This window comes from Schistosoma haematobium, chromosome ZW (assembly GCF_000699445.3).
Source record: "Schistosoma haematobium chromosome ZW, whole genome shotgun sequence".
NCBI lineage: Eukaryota > Metazoa > Platyhelminthes > Trematoda > Strigeidida > Schistosomatidae > Schistosoma > Schistosoma haematobium.
Window position 1 is genome coordinate 59,762,870 of NC_067195.1, and position 27,449 is coordinate 59,790,318.

Sequence of the window (27,449 nt, forward strand, 5' to 3'; positions counted from 1 at the left end):
GAAAAGCTCTCTACTACCTCATGGGTTCCTATAGATCCATCTGCTCATTATCCAGTATGTATATAATTTGCAAACAATTGTTTTAGATATTGATTCCTAAGCAATGTTACGACCTTGTACGTGACACCAATTTATCTATAATTAATTAAAGTTAGTATAATTCCCCCAGAAATACATAATTCTATAACTCATATAATACTGCTAATTTGTAAAGCTTCAAGGTCCGGTATCTTCGTGTTAAATAACATACTCAAATTCGAACTCCTGAGAAATGTCAGTCATGTAAAATATCCCTAAAGTAATGGTTAGGTATTATTTGGTTACAATAGTCACCTACATAAGTGTGAAAGGTTGCTCTAAAATTATTCTTATTATACTAAGAATTTCGAGCTGAATATACCGAAAATAACAAAAGTCCAGATCCTTTGGAAAAGTATTCCCATTTGTTACATTCCTGAAAATATATTTACTTAATTTTCTTTTTTTCGTTACAGTGCCCTGTTAAAGAAAAGACACTAAGAAATGTGCGACTAACTAATACAGAACAACATGCTCGAAGTATGAGTCCATCTAATCTTACTGACACATATCTATCTTCAAAAGATACAAATGATCTTATCGACGAAGATGATATGGAGGGTACAGATCTACTTCATTTAATCAGCAATTCATTAGATCGATTTAATGCTATTGTTCACCCACGAGATAATATATCAACATTAACATCTGGTTTAGGTGAATCTAGAAATATTTTATCAGAATCTGAGAGTAGTAATAGTTACTCTCAAGATTGTCTATTTCCCACTGATATTGTTACAAAACCTACTACAATATTATCTGCTGATAGAGTGAGTTTCTATAATTTGTTTATGATTGGTATTACTATGATTATGAGTATAATTGTCCTTCGTCAATTTGTTCCTTGAAAGTATAGTGTAGAAACTGTTTTCACTAATCATTAATTCACATCATCATGGTATCTTGACTTCTGTCACTATAGTGTATTTCATCACAAGCCCTCGTGGAATTAAAGTGTGGCTAGAAGCAAAGCAAATTAACGTGGTTATATATGTATTCAGAGAGAGATTCGTTGTACTACATTAGTTTGAAGTAACAGACTACTAATTTGCTTTTTCTTTTGTTTTGAAACAAGGTACATTATATTATTTATTCATTTTCTCCTGTCAGTGCTAAAATAAACAATAGGGATATCCTCACCAAATAGAAATAGGAAATATGTTTATCAGAATCTAGTTTCGATTGAGTAAATGAGTTACCTAAACCGTTTTCAGTATACATGTAAGCAATCTTTCTCTTTAACTCGTATATGCACCTTTCGTTTTTTGCTGAGAAAGTAGTCTATCTACTGACCTTGATAATCAGGTTTAGAAAAGGTTTATTGTGTAGTTAGAAATGTATGTTATCTATAGTCTCTATTAATGGCATCAAGTTATAATTTTTTTGTTGGTATATATATGAGTTGTAACATAATTGAATACACACCCACTTAAATTTTCTGTGCAACTACTTCGTCTGTATAAATGGTTAGATAATCACTGTTAATGAGATTGGTAAATTAAATTTTGCAGCTTGATAAAGAAACCACTTTTTCATTCAAACTTCAATATTCTATATAAATTATTATTGGCTGTTGATTCACCACTTTGTTCATTGACAAAAAAGGTAATTCATGGTTCATGGCGACAGGTCATATCAGTACAAGATTACGTTTAGCAAACTAACCTTTAAATTCCCCAGATTCAGTAAAAGTTCAAATATGGTTGAGCAAACCTTTGTGGTCCATAATATTAACCATTTGTAACTAACGGATTTAATCGTTACTATCACTCCGTCCACATATGTCAAGATCCAATTAAAATAATATTTCTTAGTTTAACAGCGGCTATTTGATTTCTTTGATTTAAAAAAATCATATGACAGTGTCTGTCATTGAAAGATGAACTAAGAAGTACACTGACTTACTGGAGGCCTTTTGTTAGATGGGACACAGAGCTCTGCTTGCTGGAAATGCAAACAAAATACATAGTCGTTTAAAAGCCTTATGTAACAATGAAAAACGATCATACCGGACTAGTCTTCTCCGATGCCCAGTATAAACCCCTCTCACTCACTTATGCCTGCTACTACGAATCGGTTATAGACAGTCGATCAGGGATCTCGAAACAACTTTTACCTGAGCTCTCCTCAGTTGTTGCAATCTTTTCTTATTCTTCATATCTGGCTTCAGTTCCCGGCATCATGTATTGTTTGATCTGCCTCTTTTTTCTGACCTTGAAACTTCCAAATTAAGTGTCACTTTGTGATTTCCGCAAGTGTGTCCTATCCACCTTCAACATCTTTTCTTAGTTTCCTCTTCAACTGGGGGCTGGTTTGTTCTCTAACATTATCGGTGGTTTCTGATCGTCTTTGGCGAATGAGTCCGGAATATCTCGTGTAAACAGCTGTTTATAAATATCTATACTTTTTGGTTATGGTTATAGCAGTCCTCCACATTGCAGATTTATGCAGTAGAACTGTTTCAAAGTTGGTGTTGAAAACTGTGACGTTATTGTTGTCTAACAGTTCTTTTGAATCCATATATTCTCCAATTTTAGAAATGCTGACCTTGGTTTACTAATTCGCAACATGGGATTTGCATAAGATCCTCCTTGTTTATCACTGATGTCGTCCAGTTACATAAAGGCATCGATCTCCCCCACAACTTCACCATTAAGTGGTTCTTTAAATCACATTGGTGGTATTCCCTGCGTTTATGGGACATTTCCTTCCGCATGATCACGTTACGAGTTTCTTCCCCCTTCTTTTGTCTAATGAGTTTCACGTATCCCAAGTATAGACAGACTGCATTGTCTTCATTGTGTGGTTATTCTAATGACTCTCCCGGTCTTCCACATTGTTCGAAAGTTTTGTGTACCTATATTAATTGTTGCTCTGGTTGTCAGAGAGGCCTCTTGATTTCCAAAGAATCTCGGTTCCTATCATTAGGCGTGATAACTTTTGTATATGAAGACCCTTCAACATCTAAGAGACATTTTAGATAGTTTGATTTATTTTTTTCTGGTTGGCGTGTTTTTAGTGAGTTTCCCTTTTACGAGGTGGGGTCGCTAACTTTACACTTAAGCCTCCTACTTTTCACGGACTTGCAACAACTCTAGAGGACCCCAGGTGGAGTTCTAGCCTAATTATAGGGAGCTAAGTATATGTGCCTTAGGCAATTCGCTGTTTTGAAGTCCCATCTCATGGTGAGTTGTTGAATAACACTCTCAGTGAACATAGAGAAGAATGTGCAATTTTTATCAACTTCATCTTTGGTATATACGAGATGTATGTCTACGTAAATGTGAATGCTTTATGCTAGTTTAAGACTTAGAACCTAATGAATGTGCAAAGAAATATAAATGAGGAGTATTAAAAACCTTAGGTTAGCAAGAAACTTTCCTAATTTAAGTACCGTTACTTCAACGTATGATACGTATAATGTGATGTAATTCCTATCACATTCATTTATGATAGCCAACTGGTCAATATTCAGTTGTTATTTAAAAACTTTCTTACTTTAAAAAGTGTGTGGTTTCAGTTATTTTGTATTTTCACTCAAGACAATTTGAGTTAATGTACTTACGGACTATTTTTTTCCATGGTTATAAGTTTAGACTTTTCATTCAAGTGATTCAACTCTACCTTCTATTATACAAAGAAGAAATCACATTATTCCATAGAATTCTGTAAACTGAATAAAATCTTTCATGGTATACATTTCACTCTTGTAATGTACTTACTCTCAAGATGTTGAACTATTATCTAAATGTTTTATATTCTCAATACACTGTAAATCATACGTTTATTTTTTGTATTTTATCTATGTATTCTTTCAATTACCAATTTTTGTTTTGATATGACTAGATAAAAAGGTAACATTTGAAGTCAGTATTTTTTAAATCACTGTTATTATATTCTACAGTTTAAAATGTATCTTACACAGTAAATTTCGTACTCGAAGATCATATTAACTCGTTAATCTTTTTTGCTTTTAAGTTTTTGTCAGTTTACAGTTATTGGAAAATCTGTCATACTGTGTACATGTGAAAATTTTTCTGTTTTCATCTTGTTAGCATAATTATCACTATACAATTGTGATTTTGAAAACAGCCTTATTTTAAAATGCTTTATTCTTATTCTTTGTGTGTTGTTGACCTTATGTTTATACATTCCTACCTTAAGCTCTTTATCCATCTGGTATACACAACACAGATGACCTTAATTGACCTAAATATTAAGGTCTTTGTTTAATTCCTATCTCCACTCCTCAACAATTTTTCTTTTCCTATACTCTTCTAAAAATACATAAAATTTGCCCAGACTGAATTTATAATCATTTTAATGGAAAATGTATTTATCTATAGGTAATATGTGTGTTTATGTGTGTGAATTAAACTTATTTTAGCTTTGTATTAAAGGTTAACTAGTCTTTGTCAATTTTATTTCATTGTTCCACTTTAAATCCTGGTAAAAAAATGGATGAAATAAACCGTTCTACAATATTACTCTTGTCTATTTATTTGTTCTTTAGTTTATTTTTCATAAATTGTCAAAGAATCAAGTATTGTAATTCATGTGTTCTTTTTTAATAGTTGAATTTATGAACCAACTGAAAACCTGGAGGTACTGGATGGCCATTTCGTCCTATTATGGGACTCCTCGGCAGTGCTCATCCACAATCCCAGGACTTCTGGTCTCGCACTCAAACGCTTAACCTCTAGGCCACTGGGCTGGCACCCAACGGTGTTAATGTCTAACCCCAATCAATCAGTGGTTTTGCGCAATATGGGATTGTGGAGATTGTTGAGTTTTTGATTGGAATCATAAGTCGATCAATGTTAGACCACCAGTGAAAACTTGGAAGCACGACTCATGAATTCGATTATTAAAATGACTAAAATCTCCACAAATTCCCATTGTTTTTTTTTTTACAAACAAGATGACTCCATGTAATATCGTTTGCTATTTCTTATGCTTTTTATTATAGGAATGTAAATTCTCGAATATGATGAATATAGGCAATAAATTAGTCCAGAAACACTTTAATCATTCATCGTTGTTAATTTTGGATTCTGAAGTAGAACAAGCTGATAAACTTTTGGAAATAAATAATTCTTCATATACGACTACTACAACAAGGTAATCTAATCAGGTGATTTATTTCGTCATTAGAATCAATGGTGATATATATTTTTGAATGTTGATTGTTCATTTCTTCCTTTAATGTATGTAATTTTTCTGTATTCTTATGATTTTTTTAGAATATGATGTTTTCTATAATCTTATTAAAACTATTACCATGAATTTCTTTTAAAAAGGTTTGTATTGGAGGTAATTTCCCGTTGGATGTTAAGTTCCAGATATTGTATCCGCGTAACCAATATAAGTCATTTCTACATTCTGATGTTTTATATTAACTTTTGCAGCGCTTATTATAAATTAACTATTGATTAAAGTGTAGTTCTTACTTTCAATTAACTTTGTCTTAGTTCAGTATTTTTGTAAGTTCATTTCTAAGTTGTATCCCTCTAAACTTTGTTACAGGCAAAGTTTTTTGTTGAAATGGATGTTGAATAGATTTTTGATACTGTCATCATTACACATTATTATTTACACATTATTACACATTATTATTTACTTTATTTGGACTGCTTGTCTTAACCTCTTCATCTAACCTCAACATTGTCCATTTATTGGTCTCGTCCAGTCTTTTACTCGTTATTGGGTGTTATTATTTTTGATAATGTTAACTGATCATCTGAATATTTTAATACGAAAATTTTCTTTGTTATTCTGAATAACGTTAAAGTACATTTCAAATAAATAGGCGTAGTTGTTACACTGTATTAGTTTAAATTACCTAAAACAGGAAATACCTTATTATGATTTTTGTCTTTCATCATTCACTTATTTACGAGTGCTACACAAAATGCTTGAGAGGGATAAAGAGATAAACAATTGATTCACTTTATTTTTTCGTTACTCACTCGTCTTATTATTGCGTAATCACCAGAATTAAAAGGAGAGCTTGTGTTTTTGCTAGCAGACCATATGTTTCCAATCGTTATGAATTTTCGCTCGATGATCTTTTTAATTATTACTATTAATTCATTTTGTATCTTTCCACTAATGTTTAGGTCTTTTATTGGCATATGTGCATCCTGTGCGGATCGCCTCGATATTGCCTTAAGTCACAAGTATTGTAAGCAAAGGTGGATAGTGGCTAGCAGTGAAATCCAGGACATGCGTTTCGTCCTACCTAGGACTCATCAGCTGGATGTACCTGCATCCCAGAATCAGTGTCCACCCAGGGACTCGAACCTAACACCGTTCTCCTCAAACCACCGCGTTATCCACTTAGCTGTTGAGTGCTGATAGCTTATTACTACCAATATCTTATTCTGTCTTTTGTTCATTATTTCTTTTTGTATGGACTGAATTGTTCCTGACTTTTATTGATGATATTTCTATTCGTAATAAGTACTTTAATCGAGTTCAATTGTGTGCTGTACTCGGTTTTGAGACACATCTTCATGTGTGATCACTAGTACTACTACTTGATTGTCCCGATAAAAGCTGGTAAAAAGATGACTTAGTCGTTAAATCACTAAAAATATGAACTCTAGGTTCGTGTTCGACTCCCCCCACTTTACTTGCTTCATTTTAAGTAACTTTCACTCATAATAATGTGACTAAAAGTCAAGTAAGTATACAATTGATAAATAATTTAACATTGCATTTCTTTATTTTGGAATTATCTGATTGATGACGTACGTATGTATTCGTATTTTGGTTTAGAATTTATCGTTGATTTCTGCATACAAAAAGTAACAAATGTTGTACAAATAGCTTGTTTGTTATATCTAAAAAATATCTAAGTAAATGAATTTGAGTTGTTTATTCCTTGAAGAGAAACTAGGCGAACCAAAAAGTATCAAGGGAAGTGGTGTTATCATATCTGAAATAAAATGATCGATAAGTATATCAACAATGAAATTAAATTTCTGTAAAAAACTGTCATATCGAAACATATTCAATATAGTCGTTTTGTGTTGATTTTCATTTGTGGAAAAATTCAGGAGGAAGACTATTAATAGTAATATCATTGATTTTTTGCTTGATAAAGATTCTTAATAATAATGCACTAACATTAAATGATTAATCAATTTATGGTACTTGTACGAACTTGTGATTCGTTTATACTCGATTGCCCGCTAATTACGAATTCTAAATATAATATGTTCATTTGTGCCCATTTAGTTTTCCTCCCTTAAATTGTGGTATTTCAGGAATGCCCAGTCAGTACATTAATTCGAATACTTCTAATTATCATACAATTATCGGATTCTTCATTTAATCAACTTTGCATAAAAGAATTTCAGTTAAATTTCTTTTTAAAGTATTCTGTAAACAATTGAATAATGATTAATATGAACAGTAGTTGGATATAAAATGTATGATTTTTTTGCTATGACGATTAAACGGATATCTTCTGTAGCCTCACAATCATTGATTGTGTACAATTCTGCGGATAACTTTGATTGGTCAGATATCCCAATGGACATCATCTAAAAACTATGTAGTCTTCTTTCGTGCTTTAATGACTATTAGTTCTTTTAAAGTTGTTCGGATCATATTTTTAAGTATATATTTTAGCCTGAAGGCGTAATATCAGATTTCCATTTTTCATGTAGGGATCTTCTCGATTCCATCAAAACTCATGATTATGGTTGTTTACTTAAAAAAAACTCAATGTGTTCAATTTAGATGGTGTAAGGAAGGTGCCTAAAACAATAGATTCTACGCGTATAGATATTTGTTTACAATTATGTAATGAATTAGTTTGTCTTTTTTATTTTCTTATCTCTAGTTCATCTTTTGGGCGTTTACCACTATCATTATCGTACTCATACTCAAATGAGGTAAGAGAAATAAATAAAAGCATTAATGTCTGTATTTTTTTAGCATTCTCCCCCCTATTTATTTATTTTATTTGTATTTTGGACACATAAATATTGGTACAAGAGTGCGCCAAATATATATGCGCCACACAAAACAATGAGAATTTAGGGGGAAGGCGAAAAAAGAGAATAATAACGAAGAGATTGGTGTAGGGTAGTGTAATAATAATCATAGTAATAATTGGGGAACGGAAAGGTACAATCAGAAGAAATCTTTCAGTTAAATAAGATACAACCACTTTTTACGAAGAAAGTAAGAGAAGGTTACAGCAGGATCGCCACTGACTTCTGTTCTGAGGCATATCTGACAACGTCTCTAGCCAGTGTGTTGCACCATCTCTCGGACCCCAACCAAGGAGTCGTGAAGGACCAACACAGGCCAGTCCTTTGCAGCTTTCTTTCACACCACGACACCATGTCATACACTGACCACCTCTCCGCTCTCTCCAACCGGTCCCAGAGTCAGCAAATAATGCACGACGTGGAATTCTCTGGGACGACATTCGGAGAACATGTCCAAGCCACCGAAGTCGGTGTTTCAAGATGGTGACACCAATTGAATTATCATCTCTGTGCCCGAACACACGATGCCGAACCTCTGCATTACTAACATGGTGTTGCCACTGGATGTCAGCAATCCTTCGGAAACAACGATGATCGAACACAGAGAGTCGTCTAACATCCTCAACTCGGAGAGGCCAGGTTTCACAAGTATAGAGCAAAACTGCTCTCACCGACGCGTTGTAGATCCGACCTTTTACAGTCAGACTAACATCACGAAGGCGCCAAAGATGGCCCAGATTGGCATAAGCCGCTCTGGCTGTCACTATACGTGCAGTGATCTCATCACTCACACCCCCACCAGTACTTATGCAGCTACCCAGATACACGAACTTCTCGACTACTTCTTTCTGCTCACCATCCAGGGTGAGTACAGGATTGGAATCCTGCCAGTCTTGTAGAAGTACTTTGCACTTCGAAGGTGCAAAGCACATACCGTACCTACTGACATTGATTGCCAACTGATTAAGTGCGGATTGCATGACTTGGGCATCATCTCACAGTAAGACAATATCATCCGCATACTCAAGGTCGAGAAGTCTTTATCCAGGTAACATATCCACACCGCCACTACTTACATTCATCAGAGCTGTTTCCAGAATGTCATCGATGACAAAGTTGAAGAGTGATGATGATATTGGGCAACCCTGCCTAACCCCACTGCTCGAATGGAACAATGGAGAGAGGTGGTTGTATGCCCTCACTCTACCTGAGGTGTTTGTATATAGGGCCTTTAGGATGTTAATAAACTTCTCAAGCACACCCTTCTTCAATAGACAATCACAGAGAACAGTCCTGTCCAACGAATCGAAGGCAGCCCTGATGTCAATAAACACTACGATTGTTGGCCTGTGATAAGTATGACAGTGTTCTAACATTTTGCGGAGGGTTAAGATATGATCAATACATCCTCGACCAGAACGAAACCCAGCCTGCTCCTCGCGAGTCAATCTTTCTCGGGTTTTGAACAACCTACGAAGTATGACAGAAGCCAATTGGTTGGACGCCTTTGGAAGTAAACTTATCCCCCGATAGTTGTTACAGGAACGACGTGAACCCTTTTTAAAGATAGAGACAACTATCGACTCATTCCATGACGTTGGTACACTCTCTAGTTCCCAAACATTTGTAAACAACGTCGTCAATTCCTTAGTCAGAAAGTCACCACTATCTTTAAAAAGAGCCGGAGTAAGTCACCTGGGCCAGGTGATTTGTAACGCTTCAAGAGTTGGAGTTCCTTGCGGACTTCCGCCTCGTTTGGTGGATCAGTCGTCACCGGCCATGGAGGGCAGGACAGTCTGACCGATGTTGCCGGAGCAGCAGGCCAGTTAAACTGCCATTCGAAAAATTCTGCCCATCGTTCAAGACGTCGATGGATGTTAGTGATTGGCATCCCATCATCCTCGCAGATTGTTTCGCTCACAGCAGACTTCTTGCTGCCAGTGGCTCGGATGAGTTGGAAGAGCTTCCGGTAATTACCAGATGCAGCTGCTGCTTCCAGCTCATTAGCACGCTTCGACCACCAGGCTTCTCGGTCCTTACGCAAGCTTTGCCCAATTTCCTTACGTAACATCCTTCGTTTGTGGTCGAACTCACGGTCACTCGGAGTAGACCGACGGGCTTCAATGAGTTGTAAGGAACCAGGAGAAACCCAGTGCTTATGAGCGGGACGTTTCGCAAACCCACAACTGACTGTACCCGCCATTTTCATGGCGTCATGCAATTGCAACCAATGCTCATCTATACTTTTCGGTGGAGTGGTAGCTAGCCTAGAAGCTAGCTCGGTTCGATACTTACTTGCAACAGAAGTTGCAACCAGCTTGCTAACATCAATCCGTTGATGGCGGTCACTTCGTTGGCCACTGAAAAGTAAGGTAAGATTGGCGCAGACTAAAGCATGGTCAGAGTCCAGATAGGTACTCCAAAAGGAGCGGCAGTCTTGTACACAACCACGCCAGCGGTAGCTGATCGCGATGTGATCAATCTGAGTCCAGGCTTGAGATGCAGAGGGAGGACGCCAGGTGGCACATCGGCGATGACTGTGCCGGAAGTTAGTGCTAGCCAGGAACAGGTTGTGGTCTGTGCAAAGTTGCAGTAGACGGTCCCCGTTATCTGACCTGCGACCAACGAGTCCCCATCGGCCACCTAAACGACTCTCTTCTGTGCCTAGACGCCCGACCTGAGCATTCAAGTCTCCGGCTAGTACTACAATATCTGTCGAACGTACATTCTGGAAAAGAATAGATAATTGGTGGTAAAACTCATCCTTGATTGCATCTGGGTTGCAATCTGTCGGAGCATAGGCGGAGATGACGAAAAGACATCGTTTCTCACGCCGATTTCTTCTCACTTTGATGGAGCTCTCTAACCTAACAGCACACAACCGACTGTTAATGGGGATCCAATCGATTAGTGCTGCCTCAGCTCTAGCGCTTAGTGCGACACCAACGCCAGCAAGACCATACGAAGATGCCACAAGGCCCCCGGATAAACGCACGTAAAACAAGCTTTTTGAAGCGACAGATGGTGAGCGAATCTGTAGTACTTCACCAGAGTCTTGAATACGGGTCTCAGATAGACAGCAAATATCGATATTAAGACTTTCTAAAGACATAGCCATCCCTATCTGTTGTCCAACCTGCATAAGTGTGCGAACGTTGAAGACAGCCAATTTGAATGGTGCACGTGGTTTCAGAAAAACTGCTTCAGTACTCATATTCGGTTGTAACATACAATTTTCAACCGGACAGTGACTCGAGAACGTTTAGATAAAGTCGAATTTCCACCATAGACGAGCTGCTGTATAAATCGAAAAAATAAGTATAGACAGAGTGGGAATAAAAGACGGTGAATAATGACCTAGTAAATAATAATAATAATAATAATAATAATAATAATAATAATAATAATAATAATGCGAGTCACTTGATTGTTATTTGAGGCGAGAGGAATATTTTTCATATGTAGACAGTTTATCATGTTTTTGTGTGCGGGCTGCGATACTGCCTGGGTGCCCAGACCGAAGCAGGTGGTTTTCTGAGGGGACCACACCCCGAGCCTTTGACCTAAAGGTCTAATCCACAAGGCAGTGGAGCATCGTGAGGAGATACAGTCCCATGGAAGCCGGTGACCGAAAGTTGGTTCTTACGCCATTTGTTCCCTTAGGATAGTGGAGCGCACGTGCACCATTGGTTTGGTTTGGGATCCGGTTAAAGTACCGGACATTCGCTTTTCGTCTTCTCATTTTCGTAAACCACACCCCCGCCACGAGAAGGCAGTGAGTAGGACTTCTCTGGCAGAGGCTGTATACGCGCGGCCATGTGAGAGTATTTCGAGAGGGAGGGCGAACCCACCTCGCTCTCGGCCATACCAGGGCATTTGGGGGCTAGTTTTGTAAAATTCGTTTATGTATATACACGATTTATCAGTGAATTCCGAAAACGAAACATGTTAAACAATTTAATAAATTATGATATAATATATATCACAAGTGTTTTTTCCTACAGGTCCCTTTAGCTTCTTGTCAACCGAATACGACATACTATTCCAATATTCCATCAACTATACCAATCGATGTTACTGTTCCCGCTGTCACTAAATATATTGTGCCACCAACCGATTCTATACAAGCTAAAAACGTTCTTACGGATAAGTCAAAATCATGTTGGCCAACTTTACCTATTAATATAACTCAACATAATCCAAAAGTGTTAACTTCATCCACAGAATCAAACAATTTACTTGTTGAATTAATTAACAATAACCGAAATGTGTTAACTGATAATGATATAGAAATGTTAAATTATTTAAATTTGGATTTAAAAGATCTTTTATGTAATGTTTCAACTACTAATACCACCAATACAACTGCTGTTTATACAACTTTAGTTGATTCACCTTCTCTTCATCATAGTAGTGTTAATAATAACAAATGTAACTCAATGGGTTTATTTGTTAATCGAGACGAAAATCTATGGAATCATAGTAAATCATTTCAATCCAATATGTCGTTAGTGCATAAGACGCAACCACTAAGACATCCATCTCAGTCACCTCAAACAACAAGTCTACCGCCATTATCGAAAATATTTCTTCAGCATTCTAATACTGTGTCATCAACTCCCGTAGATGTAATGAAATATGAATGTTTAAATGATGATTCAGATAAATTACTAATGAATTCATCTGATAAAGTGATATTTAATACGAAATGTATTAATAACGCAAACAACAAACGTAATGATAATTTTATCGCATCGTTCTCATTAACATCAGTAAATAATTCTACTGGATGGTCAAAAGGTACGAGTTTATTTTTTAATAATGTATGTTTTCCTTGTGCAATTTTTATTTATTAAATAATGAAAGTTAATTTATTGACTTGGACTGTCAAATGATTCATTAGTTCATTGCATTTGAATGGATATCTATCCCGAACTAAGTAATAAAGTAAGCGTTCTCGTAGAAGGTTTTAAAGTAAAAATACTATTTATTGGTTATTTAAACTGAAGCAGGTGAGCTGATGTCTGGTTTTATGATGCAGTAGTTCTTTTTTTACAACATTCAACTGGCCTTCTAAACACTGATTGAACGGGACGTTCGAGGTTTAAAAAACTTGATGCTATAATTTGGAGTCTAATACTACAGTCAATCAATACAAATTTTTAAAGCTTTAATCTGATAGCGAAAGCGAGTCGATATGAGGAACTATATTGACTGTGTAAGGCAAGTGACTGAGTTATCAAAAGTAATGCATATGTATAGGATTTTCCTACTGGATTATTATCACAAAATATTACTACTCTCTGGAGGTATAGCGATTAAATCAATTGTGACTCAAAGCAATAAATCATTCTTAAAATCACCCTACTCATTGAACTATACCACTCAACCATTTATGTCTTAAAAAATTCGCAAGTATTCTAACTATGATATTACTGGTCGTCTAAAGTTATAAATGCAAATAAGTGAGTTTCAACTCTGTGGTCTGAAGGTTTTTTGTTTGCCACCAGACTTAAAGGTCCTGGTTCGCGATCCACAACGGCGTCATAGATGCCTAATATTAAAAAGGCTCATATTAAAATGAAACAGCTATTTATTTCTTGTTGGTTCTCAATGGTTGTTCAGTTTAATTCAGTCCGTGACGTAAACTAAATATTTAAGAAATACTTGGTGTCTCTTTTAAACTCTGTAGGGAATAACATACGTGTAACATAATGAAGTGCATTATTGGATTGATCAGTTATAATGAGAATCGTTAGCATTTAGTTATTTTGAGTCATAAAATGATGTAGACATAGTATGTGTAGTTTTTTTTCCTATAAGTGAACGCAGAAAGCAATTTGATGATTCAGTATCAAGCTTTAGAACTGTTTAAAATTTCGGACCTTGTTTAAAACAATTATTTTTACAAACGAAATAGGTGGTTGTCTGTAGAATCCTTCAGTTGCACTACATTTACTTCCAAAATAATCTAGCTACTACTGATATTAATCTTGTAGATAATTTAACAAACTTCAACCAGTCATATGCTATATAGGGCTTGACACAAATGTGCATCGATCCAAGTCACATCACATCAGTATAGATAGATAAAATTAGCAAGATAAATATGAACGTATTAAAGGTGGCTGTGATGAAAAAAAGATTAGGATATATAGGATTTGGTTCGAGAAGAAGGAATTAATTCGTGGAATATGGAGTATGGAATATTATTGTAACTCAAGATCTATGAGTAGACTGATTTTGAGCCATACCATTGAATTTCTCAAACCATTACAAATAATGGGCATAATCTTGCTCATTACACGTTAATTACTGTTACACTAGTCATTTTTTAAATTTTCTTTCAGAAGCAATTAATAGCTTGCCATGCGACACAAGAAATATGTTAGCACGATCGCATTCAGTTGGATATCATCAAGAAACTTCTGTTACTACATCATTATCTACAATAGGACCAGGAGTAACAATGACATCATGCTCTATCAATCGTACACCGATTATTAACGTGAATTATCCATTAACAACTGGAAATTTAAATACGAACCGCTTACCTATTATTGGACATTCTACATCTACATCTGGTAAAAATAAAATGACGTCTGTAAGTTTACCACTACCAATGTGTACTACTAATTCTACTGTGAAAAATTTAAATGGATCACAACAACAGGAGGTTTGTTATTTCCTTGATTTGTTTTTCCATTATAAAATGCAAATTGATTATTTTTGTTTATCTTATTGTTGTTAGAATACCTTTGTCTTTTCAGAGATCTCTTTATAACGCAGTTTTGTTTATCTTGGTGAAATTCGTTTTAACACTTATTTTTGATGAAAAGTGAATTACTTATTGGTCATTAGAGTAAGCTAGGTTACGTTAGCTTCCGTAAGATTCAAGGTATCACCTTGCTGTGGTCATTTCCAACTATCATGAAACCAGAGTCTAATTTTACCTTCTTTCTATTTTCAACCAGCTAACACCAAGACAAAGTGTACACGATATCGAACCAATTAGTCTAGTGATCACACTGCAAATTGATTGATAGAATTCGATAGATACTAAAGGATTAGACAGAAAATATTGGACACTACTTAGTAATCAATCAGTATATATGTATATGGCACTTTGATCGATATCATTGGCAGGCTCTATGTAGATGATAACTGACTCACTATCATCGGATTCTTTTTTGGTATGATTTTAATCTCTCAATTCTCTTAAATGTCCTTTAAACAATTAAGTCAAAGCTGTGAAAACTTGCTTATTTTTTCTATGATCATCTCTGAAATATTAGATATTGTTTGTTGGATTTTTCTTATCGAAATGAATAGATCAAATATTAGGATTTTAATATGACACCACCTATCATCAAGTATGTTTATGCTTATATTTTTACCACACCATGACAACATGTGCTTCTTGGATTATTATTGCATGTTACAAATAAGCGATTCACATGATAAATCGTATGACTATTGTTACTTAGAGAAAAAAGAATGAATAAACTAGACTGTACTATTCAGTAATTCATGATTTATATCATGCAGTGAATTCCAATGTTATTTTTTATTTGGAAATATGGCATTTGATTAATTATGAGAAAATAAATAAACTAAATGAAGTCTATTGATACTGAGACAAACTATTTTACTACTTGAGCATAATAAAGATAAATTTGGTAAATGATTTTTAACGAGAATAATTTAGCTTTGCTGCTTAATTGTGATATGTTTGTCCACTTTTATAAAGGTGTAATTCTGTGTGTAGACTATGTTATTTTCTCGTCAAGTGTGTTTGATTCGCGGAAAATTGTTTATTGGGCATTTTGTTCTAAAATTTTTAGTCATTTATTTCTGATTCGAATGGAATAATGAATGCTGAACATTTGAATCAATGTAATTTTCTATGTGTACTTACTTTTGTCGGTCTGCTATTCAAAAATCGTTTGAATAATTGGAAATCAAGGAGTAGTAAATAACTCCTTTGTTCTAGCTTAGGTTATTTCTACAAAATCTCTTTCTATATCACTTTCAGTAATGTCAAGTTTTATTGTAAGTGACATGGAACTTCACTGATCAATAGGTCTTGTAGCTGTTTTTAACAGAAAAACGGATATTGTTACGAAACGAATATTTCCGTCAACATTGGAATTATATATTATTTTATTTTAACAAATAGATATTGGTACAAAGAAGCACCAAATACATATGCGCCACACAGATCTCATGTGATATGTTTGAGGGCTGTGATACTGCCCGCGTGCCCAAACCGAAGTAACTGGTTTTCTTAGGGGACCACACCCCGAGCCTTCTACCTGAAGGTCTAATCCACAAGGCAGTGGAGCATCGTAAGGAGACGCAGTCCCATTGTATCCGGTGACCAACGATTGGTTCTTACGCCATTTGTTCCCTTAGGATACTGGAGCGCATGTGCACCATTGGTTTGGAGTCAGGGTTTTCCAACTCCCCTAGGTGGACTCTCCATGTCCACCAACCCGGTTAAAGCACCGGACATTCGCTTTTTGTCCTCTCAATTTCGTAAACCACACCCCCCGCCACGAGAAGGCAGTGAGTAGGACTTCCCTGACAGAGGCTGTATACGCGTGGCCATGTGAGAGTATTTCGAGAGAGAGGGCGAACCCACACCACTCTCGGCCATACCAGGACATTCGGCGGCACATTGGAATTATTAACTCAGATAACCTAGTTTCTTTCGAAAGTTTCATCCTTCCATTGTTATCTAACTACCTATCTAATCCAGTCAACCACCAGAAGAAAGAGAAAGCTGGGAGAGACAGTAAGCAGCCTTGTCTGACTCCGGTCATCATTTGGAATGCATCTGTCAGCTACCCTCCATGCACGAATTTGCAATGTAGTCCGTCGTATAAATTTCGCATGATATTGACGATCTCCTCATGTACTCACTCCATAGTTTCGAAGAAGTTTCCACAATATTCTTCTATTCACACTGTCAAATGCTTTCTCATAGTCAGTGAAGTCGATGTACAGTGACCAGTTCCATTCAATTGATTGTTCAACGATGATCCGTAGTGTTGCGATTTGGTGTGTGCACGACCGATCCTTATGGAATCCGACTTGCTGATCTGAAAGCTGGACGTCTACTGAACCTTTCATCCAGTTCAGCAACACTCGGTTGTAAGCCTTTCCTGTTACCGTGTGGCACGCCCATTTGGCTACTGTATCATTTATCTAGTCATTGTAACTCAGACTCAATTCACTATGTTAATTTCGGTGTGTATGATCGAATGTATGTTTGTACATTAACTCTATTTTCCTATTGGTTTCAATGTGCAGATAATCGATAATCTATCCACACCCGATTAACTCTCAAATATATATATGGATTTTTAACAGACTCACTCACTCTCCCTGTTTCATCGTGTGCTTGCTCACCGTACGCTTGTGGATTTTTATTAATCATTAACAATAAACTATCTCTATAACTGGTGTTCAGGCTTTTTAATAATCTCGAGTAAATTCGCAATTCTACTAGGAGATTAAGCCTACCTAAAATACTCAGTTACGGGATATTATTATTTGGAGTCAGATATTGAGGACATTATCCTCAACATATTGGTGACCCGCCTTTAGAACGCGCACCATTTTCCTACAAAGTCTGCTGCATTCTCCTCAAGAGTATCATAAAGAACTTCATATTGGAATTATTATTATAATTAATAACAATCCATTGACAGTCATAATAAATTCACTCATAATATTTTCCCTTTGGAATTATTACTGTATATTCTCATACATATACCCAAAGTGACAATTTTTCTTTTCGGTGAGTCTTATGTATATTTCTTGTTGTTATTTTTGATTTCTCTTCATATTGTATATTACAATCCTCGGCTTATTATTACTATTGCTTCTTCGTATCATGGCACTTGATAATTCGCTAAGCCTTTCATCTAAATCTATTTCCGTGGGTGCCATCTCTGTACCTTTACCTACTTTTAATCCACGAAAGGCTGAACTTTGGTTCGCTCGCTTAGAAAGCTTTTTTGTAGCAAACAAAATCACAAACCAGAGTACGAAATTTAGTTATGCAAATTCACTGCTGCCAGATGACGTCATTGAACAAGTGCCGGATGTCATTTTTAAGCAGGATCCTGACTCACCATTCGATTGTCTAAAAAGAGAGGTCATTCGTGTCACATCTCTCACCGACCAACAGACAATTGATCAACTTTTAGCCAACGTGGAGCTAGGTGACAATACACCGTCACAGTTAAAACGCCACATGACAAACTTATTAGGAAATCGTACAGTAGACAAACGTCTACTATATCAATTGTGGCTCAGACGTCTCCCTCAAAACATTCAACAGATACTAGCAATTGGAGACGAAGACGTTGATTTTGATAGACTAGCAGACATAGCCGACAGAATTTACGAACGGTCCAAGACTCACCTTGTATCTCAAATCCAATCAAGCTCAGCTGACGAGATCGCCGAGGTACGACGATCAGTTGATACCCTTACGAAACAGATAGCTCAGATCCAATTATTGAATGCCTCCCACAGCAAGCGTAGAGGAACATCCACAAGCCGTAGACGACGTAGTCCAAGCACTACTAGACATAACATTTGTTGGTACCATAGAACATATGGCAAACAAGCTAGAAAATGTACTCCGCCTTGTAACTTTGCAAGCACACAGAAAAAGGAACGTCAAGACCGTAGGTTAATGACGACTGCACTCACAGACCACAACTTTCAAGACAGTCGTCTATTATATGTTACAGACAAAAGAACCGGCACACAGTTTTTAGTCGACACTGGGGCAGAGGTTAGTGTAGTACCACCTACTGCACTCGAGAAAAACACACCTGACCCCAAACTAAAACTACAAGCTGCAAACAGGTCTGACATCAAGACGTACGGCAAAAGGCGGTTGCAATTAAATTTCGGTCCTAAATCTAATTTTTCCTGGAATTTCATCATAGCGGACGTCCTCGTTCCTATAATCGGCATTGATTTTCTGCAATTCCACAAAATACTGGTAGACGTCAGAAATAGGAAACTTGTCCTTGCCGAAAAGAGTAAGGAAATTAGAGGGATTATATCAAATGAGACTTCCATACATTTATTAGTTAAACCTCATCATGAGAACGACAAATACGTCAATTTACTTAATCAGTTTCCAGATTTATTACGACCGAGTTTCAAACACGACAAACCGACGCATACCGTCGTACACCACATAAAGACAGAGGGTCCACCTGTGTTCGCACGTCCAAGACGCCTTGATCCCTCTCGTCTGGCTATCGCAAAGAACGAATTCAACAAAATGATTGAGTTGGGCATCATACGCCCCTCCGATAGTCCGTGGGCATCACCGCTCCATATGATACCTAAGAAAAACTTCCGAAGTTAGACCGTGCGGTGACTATAGAGCTCTCAACAGCCGGACCATACCAGATAGATATCCTCTCCCACATCTGCATGACTTCACTCATAGCCTATCTGACGTGTCGATCTTTTCGAAAATTGATCTCGTCCGTGCTTACCATCACATTCCAATTCATCCAGATGATGTTCCTAAAACAGCCATTACTACCCCCTTTGGACTATACGAATTCGTCCGCATGCCTTTCGGATTAAGGAATGCTGCACAAAGTTTCCAGCGTTTTATTGACCAAGTGGTACGGGGCTTACCGTTTGTGTATGCTTACATAGATGACCTACTTATAGCAAGCAAAGATGAAAATGAACATCTAACTCATCTGAAAATACTTTTTGAGAAGCTAAACGAGTATGGGTTAGCGGTCAATCCTGACAAATGTGAGTTCGGAAAACAATCCCTCACCTTTTTAGGTCACGTACTTGATAAGCAAGGCATTAAACCAGTTCCTGAGGAAACACAAGCTATCAAAAATTATCCTTTGCCTGGTTCGTTCAAGGAACTACGACGTTTCCTTGGGATGACCAACTTTTACAGACGTTTTATCCCTAAATGTGCAGACTTAGCAAAACCACTAACTGATTTATTAAGGGGACGAGCTAAATCATTAGCAATGACACCGCAAGCAATTCAAGCATTTGATCAGTTGAAAAGCACTTTAAGCACAGAGGCACTACTCGCACGACGAAAGGTTGATGCACCTTTAGCAATAATGACCGACGCTTCTAACGTAGCAGTAGGTGCTGTACTTCAGCAACGTGTCAATGAACAATGGCAACCCCTTGCATTTTTCTCAAAAAAGCTAAACGCAACGCAAACAAAATATAGCACATTCGGTAGAGAACTGTTGGCTATCTACTTAGCCATCAAACACTTTCGCTACATGTTAGAAGGCAATTCTTTCACGATATATACTGATCACAAACCCCTAACTAAGTCCTTGATGCACAATCATGATAAATATAGTCCGCGCGAAATTCGTCAACTAGAATTCATTTCACAATTTGCAGCTGATATACGCTATATTAAAGGCAATGCAAATGAGGCAGCAGATGCACTATCGAGATTAAATATCAATACCTTCTCGATCCCTGATATAGATTATCAAGAAATGGCAAAGCATCAAAAGCTCGATACGGAGCTACAAAAGCTTTTGCAGTCTAAGGAAACGAAATTATTATTCCAAAACATCCCCATAAACAACAAGGACACCTTAACTTGTGATACCTCAACAGGTAAAACTCGCCCTTTTGTACCTTACGGTATGAGACGAAATATTTTTGAGAAAAAACAGACAACTGTAAAACCGTCTAAACCTGCAGCAGAGCAAGCACCATTCAAACTACCTGCAACAAGCAGCACTTCAAATCAAAGTTCAGCAGCAGCACAAACTACAACAAGATCAGGAAGAAGAGTGCATTGGCCAGATAGGTATGTAGCAACCACTATATTTATCTAGACCAAATCCTGAGACTACTCTTATAACACATAAAAATCCTACTTTATTTTGATTACTATTTTTTTATTGGCCCCACGGATCATCATTATGCTTACATTTTAACTTTATACAATTCATTAATGTTAAATATACACTTGTATATACGATATGAAACGTTTCAACACACAAGCTGTTATTACAATTTTACGCTTACTCATCATATTGAGTTGTACTTTCATTTTAAAAACAGTTCCGTTCTTTATCTCTTTGTCGAATATAGATGTTAATCCAATTTTTTGTGGTACATAAAAACATCAATGTTCTGGATGGGAGCTTATGTGGCAAGCCCATTTGGCTACTGTATCATTTATCTAGTCATTGTAACTCAGACTCAATTCACTATGTTAATTTCGGTGTGTATGATCGAATGTATGTTTGTACATTAACTCTATTTTCCTATTGGTTTCAATGTGCAGATAATCGATAATCTATCCACACCCGATTAACTCTCAAATATATATATGGATTTTTAACAGACTCACTCACTCTCCCTGTTTCATCGTGTGCTTGCTCACCGTACGCTTGTGGATTTTTATTAATCATTAACAATAAACTATCTCTATAACTGGTGTTCAGGCTTTTTAATAATCTCGAGTAAATTCGCAATTCTACTAGGAGATTAAGCCTACCTAAAATACTCAGTTACGGGATATTATTATTTGGAGTCAGATATAGAGGACATTAGCCTCAACAACCGATAATAGTGTTATGTCTGTGTAGTTTTCACATTTTCTCAGATTTCGTTTCTTTGGTATCTTGATGGTATGCTTCTTACAGTATCTCGGTACTTGTTTCTCCTCTCAAATCTTCCTGAATAGAATGTGAAGCATACTTGTAGTTACTTCTATGTGTGACTTCGATGCATCCGCTGATATATTGTCAGGTCCTGCTGATTTCTCACTCTTGATTTGTCTGGTGGCCATCCTGATTTCTTCGATCGTTTGTGGAGTGACATTTATACGAAGGTCTGTGTGTGCTGCTTCGATGTCTGGTGGGTTCAGTGGAGCTGGTCTGTTGAAGAGTTTCTCTAAGTGTTCTACCCATCTGTCCCTCTATCCTTGAATTTCAGTGATTGTCTTGCCTTCTTTATCCTTGACCGGTCTTTCTGGTGTACTATATTTTCCTGCCAGTTTCTTCGTTGCATCATAAAGTTGTCTGATATTTCCTTCTCTTGAAGCTTCTTCTGCATGTCAGTTCTAATACTCCTCTTTACTTCCTTGTTTGCTTCTGTGTATTCAGCTTGTGCCTTGACTTTCCCTGTTCTTGTTCGTGTGTTGTTAATTGTTGTCTTCTTGTTCTTTCTTCTGTGAATCGTGCGCAGGATTTCGATATAGATCCCAGCACCTCCTGACACGTTGAAGATAGTATTTCTCTATTTCCTTTCCAATTGTCCTCCATCGTAGTTTCTTCTTATTTCAGTAGATCCTGTTTGAGATGGTTGGGCCACGTATTACGCATGCCTAACAACTGAATACCACAGTGCACAATACTTACTAGTGTTGGAGATGGATGGAAGAATGTCAGGGGCCGTCCAAACCAAAAACGTGACATTAGTCCATAAAGTCATTAAATTCTGATTTGTGCCATGTTAATATGTATATACTGTTTGTCTGTTCTAAAACGTTGAGATTAAAATCGCTTCATATCTTTCTTTCTACGAACTAATTCTTTCTCTCTGTTTCATATCCTTATGTGCAATCTTTTTTTGTTATATGTATTACTACCATTAAAGTAACTGCTTCTATTAATTTGGTGTTTTCTTGTTGTACTAATGAGGTATGGCAACTTGGATCGATTCATATGTGTGCCTGATTCTACGTTGTGGCTGTCTGATTGAGGATAATGCAAAAGATGTAATCTTTTGAATTCACCTCAAGGTTTTGTTTCGTACTTATAAAATGTTATTTTAGTGAAAACTGAATTATCACAGGATATTCTTAATCTCAAGTGGTTAAATATTTTTTTTTTAGTTTCTGATATACGGAATAAACAGTGTTGTCCTCACAAATATATATTTATTGTATTAACATAGAGTATCGACCGCAAAGAGACAATAATTGTAATGTGTCTAACTTCTATGACTATAACTTTATTGAGATTTTTCCAAATTTGTTTAACACATCATTTCTTGAAGATATATAATTATTTATACTTTTGTAATTTTTACAGGGATTTTCCAATGCTCACTGTAGACGACAGAGCAATAATAATATACCTTCGAACATTGGCAACATTTCAGTTTCTTCAGTGGGTACTTTCACTTCAGTAAAACAAGCAGGTTCGAATTCCCAACTGTCATGTAATAAATCACGTTGTTGTACAAATGGTCAAATGGCACCAGGAGCAGTGACGACTATAACACCATCAGATTCATCATTATCATCATTATACCCAGGTACAGAATTAGTCAGCGGAAAACCAGTTGTAGCTAAATGGCGTCGTGCGTGCAGCTTTTACTTACGTGGACATTGTAAAAAAGAAGATTGTGAATTTGCACATGATTTAACAAAAGTGACTTGTAAATTCTGGGAGATGGGTGAGTGTTTCAAAGGTTCCACCTGTCCATTTCTACACGGTTATCCACCAGAATTGAATATTGAGCAGCAGCATTCATAAGTAACAAACTGGAATACGTGTGTGTGTACATGGGCAGCTTTTAGTGTGTTCATTTCCCTTTTTTCTACGTAACGCTCACAATTTGATTATTTTATTCCTTTTGTTTACTTGTACCAAAGAGAGGCTCCATATGGGAATACCTAAAAGAAAAGAAGTGAAAAAACGACATAATCCTTATTTAAATGCATTTTGTTTGTATCTTTGTTGTCTTTTAATATGTTAATTTATTTTGTTTTCCTATCGTACACATTTTATGTATGGTTCGAGCTGAAAGCCCTGTCTCCCTCCCTTCTTGTATTATTCTGAGATTATTCTACTGGGAGAAACGAAAAGAGAACATTTTTACACTTTGTTCACGTTCATTATTATTATTATTATTATTATTATTATTATTATTATTATTATTATTGCTATCGCCGTTATCATTACCATTATCAACATTACTATTACGACCGTTATCTTTTTTTACTAGCAATAGTTTTCTCAAACTTCTAAACAAAAAACATCTATCAGTGGGTACTGTCTATCTTGTTTATTGATTTAACGAAAATCGGTTTCTTTTATATCAATGCAGATATACTCACATGAATGGCACAAGTTCTATAGTCTCTACTTTCAATTCCTCACTCACAAATTTGATTTTCGTCTATGTATTTTTTTCAGTCCGATTTTATTGTATTGGTTTATTCGTACTTTGATATTTTCCTTTTTACTTGTTTTCTTGTACTCATGTCTCTAGTGTTGAATATAGTTTCAGTTGACAAGATGCCTCCTTTTACCGTTGTTTTTTTCTCACTGTAAACGTTTTTAATTATTCTACTTGTTTTTTTCTTTTACTGTTTTCCTTTCTTTTCCCAAATCCTCACTCTCTAATAATGTGTTAATATATTTTTGCAATTTGTTAGTAGTATAATTGTTAACTTTGACTATTATAATATGGTTTTTTTCTGATTCAGGTAGAATTCCACCGCCCGTTCAACAATTAAGGTGTTTCAGTAGTAGAGACAGAAAACAGTGATATATGATTTTGTAACTGTTGTTTTATGTTTTTTGTTCACGCCTCTTCCAACTTCCGATATAAACGTACACATTCGTTCATCTGTTCTATTAATTACATTTATCTCCGTTTTATTTTCACTGTTAACAAAAAACGTATCGACATTATTGTGGTCTCCTTTTTTTTCTTTTTGGTATGCACTTGAATCAAAACAGTAAAGAAGAAAGCATCAACAGATACAACTTTTTATTTCACGTAATATCCCATAATGACTTTAAGTAATATTGGTGGATTTTTTAAAACTTATTTTAAAATATGCACATGTACGCATTATCGAAGGATATGAATTCTGTTTGCTTGTTCACTCGCTCATCTGTATGCATAATTGTACTTTTGGTTTAATTTACTAAACATGAGAATGATGTTGATTAATTATATTGATTCATCTAATTCTCTTCTTTCTCTCAAAATCGATTTTTCCTGAACGGAAACAAAGATAACAAGAAATTAAATCTGAGCGATGTAATATCTTTCAGGTATTATTACTCCGATGTCATTTGCCTTTATTTTTATTGATTATTTACTTCATCATACTCCCTTTGTATCTCAGGTGGTAAAAACGTTTCTGAGATTCATAATGTGTTACTTCTTGTCCTTAAAAGTTGACTGATTACTATTAACTTTCTAGGCATTTACAAATCTGTTAATTTCTTTTTATAGCGTAATAGAAAATTTTTCTTTACTATGGTAAATAACTTCCTATTCACTTTGCTCAATATTATTTCATTTTAATATAGAAACGAGAAATGAAACAATTTTAATCCTTTTTGTCTATTTCTCTTTGCATCACACAAATATGTACACATTACATGGTACATCTACTCTTTATATGTTTATTAACCTATTGATTAACTGCTGCAGCTCTCTTTCTTTTTATCTACATTTAGTACATACCACTTAATCTGTATTGTTTTTCGTGCCAGTTATTAGCTATATCATATATGATTAAATTAACATTTAGTTAACAGTATTCTTTGTGGATTACATTATACTTTAGTACAACGTCTCAATCTATTTATAATTTCTCTATCTGTGCTTCTGAATGATAAAGAAGTTAACAGTGTCTGCAGGTATGTAGTTGGTTTTTCTGTTTGATGAGAAAACTGTTTGTCAATATCTTTTAGTGTGTACATGAATAGAAAACAAAGACAGTTGCTTGTTTTATCATATCTTTATAATATCTGTATTGATGAATATCATAAGGAGATAAAGTCTTATTGTCTCTTTTTTCATATGAATAAAAAAATTATTTGCTCAAATTTGTTTTGACGTGAAAGTTTTGAACACTTATCTATACGGGGAAGATGGTTTACTATCGAATCGTGTTGTCATTGTGAAGGGATAAGGTTAAATCCTGTTTCAAGGTAATTTATAGAAGGAATTATGTGGCGAAGCATTTAATTATCGCCTACACTTGAATAGCAGTGAAACTGTACACCCTCATGTATTCCGCTCATGTTTTCGTAAGGAATGATATCTTGTTTTTCTAATGCAGTTTAAGTGAAACTTGAATATGAAATCTAATGGTCGAAGGTTCTAACCCTAACCCTTAAATCGTAGCTTTATTTGTGTGAATCCCTTTTCAAAATATATCTATAAACACATCTTTAACTTCAAATGAATTAGCTCGTATTTCCCTTCATAGCACAGCACTCAACTGTAATTGAGTTTTATCTCCATAGAAGATATCACTGTAGATCTACTTCTGGTAAAATATATAGTCTCTTATATTAGTCAGAATTTGATTTGTAATGCATGGATCCCTATAAGGTTTCTTCTACGTTAAGTGGTATACCGAAATCACGTTCACAATAGTGTTTGTCTTCTGATAAGCTTTCAGCTATAAATTTCTCATCTTTACACATGTGCTTCTGTACTACACATTACTTCGACCCGCTTAACATTTTCGAATAGATTCTCACCTGTTCGTACTGTTCCCTCTTAACTAATATCTATTAGTCAATATATTTGTTCTTTTTCTCATCATAAATGCTGACATGGTTGTTCGATATATCCTGATGCTTATATTTTTAATGGTAGCTAGTAATACACGTTTGTTCATATTTAGGATACCATCTAAATTCTCCTACATTCTGGTGTCGATATTCCCATATATATACATTAACTTAATCCCAGGCCTTTAAACAAGTTATAAATGCGTTTTTAGATTTTTTATAACAGTCTTCACGATATTTCTATACAACGATCTCTTGAGTTTTCAGCCGATTTGTCGGATGACAAGAATGCGGTGAGTCTATGATTTATAGATGAACCAATCAGATCTAAAGTAGTGACTTGGATTTTTGTGCGAAATTCATATAACTAAATGGAATTTTGGCATTATGGTTAGTAACAGTTCGTGACGAAAACTCAATCTAATTCCAAAGCTTAGTTTCCAACTCTAACTCCCCATCCTAATTCCTCACACTAATTAAAAACCCTATTTTGGTGATAGTAAGTGGTTGGACTTTCTCAAGGCCACTTAAACATCTTTCAAAGGTCGTTCACAAGTTACTAGCTCTCCATGAAACCTTATAAAGTTATTTTTTGGATAAGATATACATTGGCAGGGACAAATGTTTTACTTTCACATAATGTCATTTTGACTGTGCTGTGCCAGGAAAAACTATTTTCAACTTGAAATAATTTAACTTGTAAATAGAGCTATCGTATTCAGTGTTCAGAAGTTTTCTACCGTTGCCACTAGGACTTTATTTTAAATCTTAATGTCTCCATCTTAATAATTCTAGCTGTTTTGGCAGTATA

General features: G+C 35.7%; 1 protein-coding gene across 2 annotated transcripts in view; it reads left to right on the top strand.

The window, feature by feature from the left end:
- Positions 1 to 27,111, top strand: part of CNOT1_2 (CCR4-NOT transcription complex subunit 1) — a gene marked incomplete at its 5' end in the record, with an annotated part of 36,056 nt that extends 8,945 nt beyond the window's left edge. The window contains 6 exons of one of the 2 annotated variants that reach the window (XM_035731796.2): positions 495 to 848; positions 5,048 to 5,199; positions 7,931 to 7,982; positions 12,089 to 12,884; positions 14,435 to 14,760; positions 23,180 to 27,111. In XM_035731796.2, coding sequence (XP_035589762.1) covers positions 495 to 848; positions 5,048 to 5,199; positions 7,931 to 7,982; positions 12,089 to 12,884; positions 14,435 to 14,760; positions 23,180 to 23,626 — 2,127 coding nt within the window. In that variant the 3' untranslated portion in view covers positions 23,627 to 27,111. Of the gene's footprint in view, positions 1 to 494; positions 849 to 5,047; positions 7,983 to 12,088; positions 12,885 to 14,434; positions 14,761 to 23,179 lie in introns of both variants that reach the window. The other variant, XM_051211918.1, reaches the window with a different exon arrangement.
- Between the last annotated feature and the right edge of the window lie 338 nt (positions 27,112 to 27,449).